Below are 9150 nucleotides of genomic sequence, written 5' to 3' on the forward strand. Positions count from 1 at the left end.
TTACTCACAAAGCAGGATTCAAAACCCAGGCTCATAAGGTGGGTATTGCTTCTGCAAGAGTTTGATATAGAGATAAGAGACAGAAAAGGGACAGAAAACCAAGTAGCTGATCATCTGTCCCGACTAGAACCAGTAGCTAGGGCGTCCCTCCCTTCTACTGAGATCTCTGAGACTTTTCCAGATGAGCAACTCTTTACCATTCAGGAAGCTCCATGGTTTGCAGATATTGCAAATTATAAAGCTGTGAGGTTCATACCCCGGGAGTACAGCCGAGTGCAAAGAAAAAAATTGATTTCTGATGCCAAGTACTACCTATGGGATGAGCCTTATCTCTTTAAGAGATGTGCAGACGGAATAATCCACAGATGTGTACCCAGAGAGGAAGCACAAAGAATCCTGTGGCATTGCCATGGATCACAATATGGAGGACACTTTGGAGGTGAGCGAACAGTGATGACAAGTCATCTTAGCCTAGTTTTACTAGTCTTTTTCTTTACTTTTATTTAGTTTTATGCACTTTCTTAAGCCACAAGTAAGCCTTTTGGGTTGAAATTCATATCATCTCTGCCTCAGTCAATCATGTATAAAATGATGCATTTTCATGAGATTTTATGCTATAATTGTCATATATTTTGGAAGAGAAACAATCTCATGATTTGAAGCACAACTTTGATGTTTTTGATTGATTGATGACAGGTGAAGCAAGGCTTGGAAGAAGGATACAAAAAGTTAAAGAACACCCTGGAGTGAAGCCAACGTTTGAGCCAACGTTTGACCTCAAGCTTTGAGGCAAACGTTGGCCGAAGAAGAAGCTCCAGGGGAAGGCACGTTTGCGCCAACGTTTGACCTCAAACGTTGAGGCAAACGTTGGCGCCACAGAGAAGCAAAATAGCACCAGGGGAAGGCAACGTTTGCGCCAACGTTTGACCTCAAACGTTGAGGCAAACGTTGGCGCCACAAAGAGGAAAAATGGCTCTCTTGGCAGCGACGTTTGAGCCAACGTTTGACCTCAAATGTTGAGGCAAACGTTGGCTACATTTTGGCAAGAAGGAGCATGGAAGAACAACCCTGGTTGATGAGCTAATTGAGCCACGTTTGCGCTAACGTTTGACCTCAAACGTTGGGCCAAACGTTGGCCAGAAAGGAAGCTTGGGGAGATCCACGTTTGAGCTCACGTTTGACCTCAAACGTTGAGCCAAACGTGGATGACAGCAACAAATGGCTCTGCATAATGGTTCACACGGCAATGTTTGACCTCAAACGTTGGCTCAAACGTGAAAGTTACTCGGCCCGGTTCACAAGTGGATTTCTTCCCAACACCAAGAGCAATCAACGGAGGCCACTATCAACCCAATTCCATCAAGGCCAAGGCCCAATTCAAGGCTTGAAGATCATTAGAAGAAAGTGTATAAATAGCTTAGGATTTGAAGTTTTAGGAGAGCTTTCTTTTTAGAATTTTTTAGAATAGTTACAGAGAGCTCACTTTTACATTTTTGGTTATTGCCTTTAGAATTCTGAGTCTTGGGGAAGGAGAATTGAATTCTCTTCCTCTTAGTTTTCTTGCTTTCAATTTCAATTGCACTAGCTTGGATCTTGGGTTGGAGAATTGAAGGAATTCTGTTTCAATCTCACCCTGAGATCTCTCTGTTTCATTTTACTGCACAATTAAATTTTCATCTTGGTTAATTGCTTCTGTCTTCTACTTTCTCTGCAATTTACAATTCTTCAATTCCTTTACAATTGTTCTTGGTGGATCTAGGAAGGCATTGAGATCTAGACTTGGTTATCTAGTCTCTTGGGTCCTGAGATCTAAATTCCAATTTTACTTTCCTCGTTTAATGCTTTTTAAATCTCATTTACATTCCTGCTTCAAGATCGGATTCAATCCAAGTCATCTTCTATTTCCTGTTTATTGCAATTTTACTTTTCCCTGTTTAATTTCTGCAAATCCAATTCCCAATTCCCTTTACAATTCAAGTCATTTACATTTCTTGCAATTTAAGATTCTGTAATTTATATTTCTTGCGTTCTAAGTTTCTGCCATTTAATTTCTTGCACTTTAAGATTCAGCTCTTTTTCTTTTTATTCCCTTTAAATTCCTGCAATTCACCCATTCCCCTTTACATTCTATGCAATTTACATTCTGTCAACACAAATTCACACAATCAACACTTGTTTGCTTGACTAATTCAACCACTAAACTAAAATTGCTCAATCCTTCAATCCCTGTGGGATCGACCTCACTCTTGTGAGTTATTATTACTTGATGCGACCCGGTATACTTGCCGGTGAGTTTTGTGTCGGATCGTTTTCCGCACATCAAGTTTTTGGCGCCGTTGCCGGGGATTGAATAGATTGACAATGATTAAGTGAGGTGGTAGTTTAGATCAAGCACTTTTTCTTTAATTTTGACTAACCCACTAACTGTTTGAATTTTTGCTTAAGCTAACTAAAACTTCATTCTAGCAATAGAGTGAAGTATCACTGGTTGTGTGTTTCTCTTGTCCTGTTTGTATGTCAGGTACAGGGAGAGCTATTCCCATTCTATCTGAAGCTGATCAGAGGACTCTCAGGAGAATAAGAAGAGCTGAAAGAGGGAAAGGTATCGTTGGAGAGGAAGAATCTGAGGAAGAATATCACGAAATGGAAGGAGATTCATCTAATCCCAATCCACCAGGGGGAGCAGCTAACAACAACAATAATCCGCCACAGAGGAGGGTTTTGGCCTCATACACATTTGCAAATCCAAGACACTGTGGGAGTAGCATCCTCACTCCCAATGTCAATGCAAACAACTTTGAGCTAAAACCACAACTCATTACACTTGTCCAGAACAATTGTTCCTATGGAGGAAGCCCATTGGAAGATCCCAATCAGCATTTATCCACCTTCTTAAGGATTTGTGACACTGTCAAATCCAATGGCGTGAATCCTGAAACATACAAGCTCCTGTTATTCCCATTTTCATTAAGGGATAAGGCTGCACAATGGCTTGAAACTTTTCCCAAAGGAAGTATCACTAGTTGGGACGATTTGGTGACTAAATTTCTAGCCAAATTCTACCCACCCCAAAGGATCGTCAGGCTGAAAACTGAGGTGCAAACATTCACCCAATTAGATGCCGAATCCTTGTATGAAGCATGGGAGAGATACAAAGCTCTAATCAGAAAGTGCCCACCAGAAATGTTCAATGAATGGGATGTGCTGTAGAATTTCTATGAAGGCTTGACGTTGAAATCTCAAGAGGCATTAGATCACTCTGCTGGAGGTTCATTACAACTGATGAAAACTGCTGAAGAAGCCCAGAATCTTGTGGACATGGTGGCCAACAATCAATACTTCTTTGCTCATCAAAGAACCCGCCAACCATCACAAAGAAAGGGGGTACTAGAACTGGAAGGAGTGGATTTCATTTTGGCTCAAAACAAGATGATGCAACAATAAATTCAACAACAGTTTGAACAAATGGCCAAAAGAATTGACAGCCTTCAAGTGGCAGCTGTGAACACAAGCCAACCATCAACTATATGGGTGCATAATGAAGAAAGCCAAGAAGAGCAACAACAAGAGCAAGTGCAGTACATGCATAACCAAAATTTTGGTCAGAATGAAGTTTATGGTGAGACCTTCAACCCCTCCTGGAAGAACCACCCCAACCTTAGATGGGGAGATAACCATAACCAAGGCCAACAACCATGGCAAAGAAACACAACCCAAAATATCCCAAGGAACAACCAGCAAAACAACAACCAAAATTCATTCAGAAAACCACAAAACACTTACCCCAACTCTAACCATTATCCAACCCATAACCAATCCATCAACCAAAATGCCTATCATCAACCACCCACATCTCACAACCAACCACAAGCACCTCCAGAATCTCAAAGGATCACTAACCTGGAAACCTTGATAGACAAGCTGTGGAAACATCAAGAGATGACGGCCAAGAATCAAGAAGCTTCCATCAAGAACATGGAAAGACAAATAGGCCAGCTCTCTAAACACTTCGCAACAGAGAGACCATCAAGCTCCCTGCCAAGTGACACAATTCCAAATCCTAAGGAAGAGTGTAAGGCAATACAGTTGAGGAGTGGGAGAACATTGGTGAGCAACAATGACACCACAAGGAAACAAGTGGAGAGCAGCAAAAAGCCAATAGATACAGAGGAAGCTAATGATCAAGATAGGGTGCCAAACAAGAACACAGAGAACCCCAAAAGAGAAGAAGACCAGCCAATCAATACACATAAGGAAAAAGATGAAGCGATTCAAGGACAACAGAAAAAGGAGAAGAACCTCACCCCTCCACTACCATATCCACAGAGGTTCAACAAAGAAGCCAAAGATCATCACTTCCACAAATTCCTGGAAACTTTCAAGAAGCTGGAAATCAACATTCCTCTGGCTGAAGCATTGGAACAGATGCCCTTATATGCCAAGTTCTTGAAGGAACTCATCAACAAGAAAAGAAGCTGGCTGGAGAAGGAGACTATACTTCTCACTGAAGAATGTAGCGCGGTACTTCAAAAAGGGATCCCACCAAAGCTCAAAGACCCGGGGAGTTTTGTAGTTGCCTGCACCATAGGCAAAATGACACTAGATAAGGCCCTTTGTGATCTTGGAGCCAATATCAACTTGATGTCCTTGTCTATGATGAGGAAGCTTGCTATAGAAGAACTCAAACCCACCAGGATGTCACTAGTCATGGCTGACAGATCAACCAAAACGCCCAACGGAATTGTGGAAAATCTGCTAGTGAAGGTTGGGGAGTTTATTTTCCCTGCGGATTTTGTAATTTTGGACACCGAAGAGGAAGGAAACAACTCAATGATCTTGGGAAGACCATTTTTAGCAACCGCAAGAGCTATAATCGATGTGGAAAAAGGGGAAATGACTTTCAGAGTACACAATGAGCAAATGGTCATAAATGTCTTCAAGTCAATGCAGCACCCCCCGAACAAGAAGACTACTTAAGGGTATACATGATAGAAAACCTGGTAGAGGAAATTTTGGAAACCAATCAGCATGAACAGGAAGAAGAAAGTGGTCAAGAGACAACAAAGGAACAGGCAACTGAGATTTCTATTGACAAAAAGGCAAAACCAGACAAGAAAGAAGAAGTGCAAAAACAGGAACTGAAGCCATTACCCACACATCTTAAATATGCATTCCTTGACATGGCAGAGAGTTTTCCTGTAATCATCAATTCGTCCCTAACAAAAAGGGAAGAAGAAGAACTCATTGATGTACTCAAGGCCCACAAGGATGCACTAGGATGGACCATTGATGATCTGAAGGGTATTAGCCCAGCAATGTGTATGCATAAAATCCTCTTGGAGGACAACTCCAAACCGGTGATTCAACCCCAGAGAAGGTTAAATCCCACCATGAAAGAAGTCATCCAAAAGGAAGTGGTGAAGTTGTGAAATGCAGGGATAATCTATCCCATCTCTGACAGCTCATGGGTAAGTCCAGTCCAAGTAGTACCAAAGAAGGGTGGGATGACAGTCATCGTTAATGAGAGGAATGAACTTATTCCCATAAGAACTGTAACAGGATGGAGGATGTGCATTGATTACAGGAGGATAAATTAGGCCACCCGAAAAGACCATTTCCCTCTCCCCTTTATTGATCAGATGCTTGAAAGATTAGCTGGCCATGCCTACTATTGCTTCCTTGACGGCTACTCCGGATATAATCAGATAGTGGTGGATCCAAAAGACCAGGAAAATACCTCTTTTACATGCCCATTTAGAGTTTTTGCTTATAGAAGAATGCCATTCGGGTTATGCAATGCCCCAGCCACTTTTCAAAGGTGTATGCTTGCAATTTTTTCAAATATGGTCGAAAAGTTCTTAGAAGTCTTCATGGATGACTTTTCTGTTTTTGGTGATAATTTCAATGATTGCTTGCAACATCTAACTCTTGTCTTGAAACGGTGCCAAGAAACTAATTTGGTTTTGAATTGGGAAAAGTGCCATTTCATGGTACGAGAGGGGATTGTTCTTGGTCACAAGGTTTCAAGAAAAGGGATAGAAGTTGATAAGGCAAAAGTAGAAATCATAGAAAAGCTTCCCCCACCAACTAATGTGAAATCTGTTAGAAGTTTCTTGGGGCATGCAGGATTTTATAGAAGGTTTATCAAGGATTTTTCTAAAATAGCTAAACCTTTGAGTAATCTGCTTATGATTGATACTCCTTTTATTTTTGATGAAAATTGCCAGCATTCCTTTGAAACTTTAAAAAACAGACTCACCACAGCACCAATTATCACACCCCCAGATTGGGAACTACCCTTTGAACTCATGTGTGATGCAAGTAACATTGCAATTGGTGCTGTGCTTGGTCAAAAGAAGGGAAACTTGCATCATGTTATATACTATGCAAGTAAAGTATTGAATGAGGCTAAAAAAAATTACACCACAACAGAAAAAGAATTGTTAGCTGTAGTGTATGCATTTGATAAGTTTAGATCATACTTGATAGGATCCAAAATCGTGGTTTATACTGATCATGCTGCCATTAAGTATTTAATGTCAAAACAGGATGCTAAACCAAGACTTATCAGGTGGATATTACTCTTACCAGAATTTGATATTGAAATAAAGGACAGGAAGGGCACTGAAAACAAAGTTGCTGATCATTTATCAAGATTACCACAAGAAACAACTCAAGAAGCCTCACAGCCAGTGAATGAAAACTTCCCAGACGAACATCTGCTACAGATTCAACAAGCACCTTGGTTTGCTGACATAGCAAACTACAAGGTAGGAAAGAAGATACCTCAAGAATTATCTAAGCAACAAGTGAAGAAGTTAATTAGTGAAGCAAGGAAGTTCTTGTGGGATGAACCTTTCCTGTTCAAGAGATGCTCTGATGGAGTAAGTAGGCGATGTGTTCCTGAGAGTGAAACAAGAAATATACTGTGGCATTGTCATGGCTCAGCCTATGGTGGACATTTTGGCCCAGAAAGAACAGCTGCAAAGATATTACATAGTGGGTTCTATTGGCCAACTATCTTCAAAGATGCTCGAGAATTTGTCCATCAGTGCAACGAATGCCAGAGAACAGGAGGCTTGACAAGAAGGAATGAGATGCCTCAAAACTTCATTCTGGAAGTGGAATTATTTGATTTATGGGGAATTGATTTCATGGGACCTTTCCCCCCTTCCTATTCTTTCAGATATATTTTGGTGGCAGTAGAATACGTCTCAAAGTGGGTGGAAGCCATAGCCACAACCACATGTGATGCACAGATTGTCCTTCAATTCCTCAAGAAGCACATCTTCACTAGATATGGAGTCCCCAAGGGTCTTGTGAGTGACGGTGGTAGCCATTTTTGCAACAAACAGATGGAGAAGCTCCTCCATAAATATGGAGTGATTCATAAAGTAGCTACGCCATATCACCCCCAGACCAATGGACAGGCTGAATTAGCAAATCGGGAACTGAAGAAGATATTAGAAAAGACAGTAGGAGGATCAAGAAAAGATTGGGCTCGGAAGCTAGAGGATGCACTCTGGGCATACAGGACAGCTTTCAAAACTCCCATTGGGAAGTCACCTTTTCAGCTATTATATGGTAAATCATGTCATCTACCTGTGGAGTTTGAACACAAAGCTTTTTGGGCTACTAAACTCCTAAACCTTGACTCTGAAGCAGCAGGTGAGAAAAGGTTGTTGCAGCTAAATGAGCTGGATGAATTTAGATTAGAAGCGTATGAAAGTGCCAAGATATACAAGGAAAAAGCCAAGAGGTGGCATGACAAAAAGGTCATGAATAAAGAATTCAAACCTGGGCAGCAAGTACTTTTGTACAACTCCAGGCTCAAGATATTTCCTGGCAAGCTTAAATCTAAATGGACTGGTCCATATTTGGTAACCAAGGTTTTCCCTTATGGGAGTATTGAATTGCTGGATGAAGCAACAAAGAGTCAATTCACAGCAAATGGTCACAGAGCAAAGCTATACTTAGGAGGACATTGGGACAAGGAAAAGGAGGTTCAAAGCTTACAACACCCCTGAAGCAAAAATGAAGAATGTCAAGCTAGTGACATTAAAAGAGCGCTTGTTGGGAGGCAACCCAACCTGAGGTAGTTTTCTTTCCTAACTAATTCAATAAGAAGGTTGAGTAGTTCTATATGTATTGCAAGGAGCTAAGTTTGGTGTTGCACACCAGAACGATTTAAGTGAGAATGAAAGATTTTAAGTTTGGTGTCCCACCAAAAATCTCATTTAAAAGCATATTCTAACTCCCTGCATAAAGATTTGCTAGCTCCAAGCAATCAGTTAAACTATCCAGCCATTATCTGTTTTCTAGTCTTTAGTTTTATTACTTTTAGCAAAGACAAAAAGGATTCCACACATGGTTAATCTGATGCATGGGAAACAGTGGCAAAGGACTAAGTTTGGTGTTCACACACCAAAGTAAGTTCAAAAGGCCATAACCAATCTTTGCATACTAACCAGCTACCTAAGGGCTTGAGAAGCAAGCAACTTTTGATGAGTATGCAGGCAATTAGCCACCATTTGAAGACATTGTGCATCATGACTCAAAAAGGGCACAACAGAAGGGGGCTACAAACCAACAGGTTGTATTTGCACTTGATTATTGCCATTGAGAAATACTGTAATTTAGGAGTTCTAGTATGTCTTGCTAATGTATTCTCTAAATACAAAAGGAATTAGTCTCTAAAATAAGTAAGCTAGTCTAAGTGTGTGCTTGTATGTTTACTTTCACTTAACTAATGCATGCTCTGTCCCTAAGCCTTTTCAATTCAATAAAAGAAATGTTTGAAACATGAAGTAATATGGTTCATTGTTAGCTAAGAGTCAAATAATAGTAAGTGGAGGTATGTATGTGTGATTGTGTGGAGTGACTCACTTTTAGTGAATAAAAGGAATAGAATGTTCTCTTTTTAAGTAGAAAGTAGCTCACTGTCTATGAATCTCAAGTAAATAAAAAGTCCTTGGCTGAAAAAAAAAAGAAGAAAAATGAAATGAGAAAAGCCAAAAATGGTAGCAACAAGAACAAAAGAAAGAAGAAATAAAGCTAGACACCAATAGCTTGAACCTTAGAATATATGCCTGTGGTGTCTTTGTACTAGGATCTGCTTGGATTATTAAGTTCTTTGGAGTGCATCAACAC

At 40.4% G+C, this 9150-nt stretch overlaps 1 protein-coding gene across 1 annotated transcript; it reads left to right on the forward strand.

Annotated features, from left to right (window-relative positions):
• Window positions 1-3939: 3939 nt before the first annotated feature.
• On the forward strand, window positions 3940-4977 carry LOC130939696 (uncharacterized). Its single transcript, XM_057867788.1, has 2 exons — window positions 3940-4442; window positions 4662-4977. Exons 1-2 carry the CDS (start codon window positions 3940-3942, stop codon window positions 4975-4977), a joined length of 819 nt encoding a protein of 272 aa, XP_057723771.1.
• The last annotated feature ends 4173 nt before the right edge of the window (window positions 4978-9150 follow it).

Source organism: Arachis stenosperma, chromosome 7 (genome assembly GCF_014773155.1).
Source record: "Arachis stenosperma cultivar V10309 chromosome 7, arast.V10309.gnm1.PFL2, whole genome shotgun sequence".
In the NCBI taxonomy this organism is placed as follows: domain Eukaryota; kingdom Viridiplantae; phylum Streptophyta; class Magnoliopsida; order Fabales; family Fabaceae; genus Arachis; species Arachis stenosperma.

What these genes read in the sequence shown, in the direction of transcription:
- LOC130939696 (XM_057867788.1), top strand. Translation starts at nt 3,940, where the DNA reads ATGACGGCCAAGAATCAAGAAGCTTCCATCAAGAACATGGAAAGACAA. An exon ending in CAGATGCCCTTATATGCCAA is followed by an intron (nt 4,443 to 4,661) that starts GTTCTTGAAGGA and finishes GTCTATGATGAG; the next exon opens with GAAGCTTGCTATAGAAGAAC.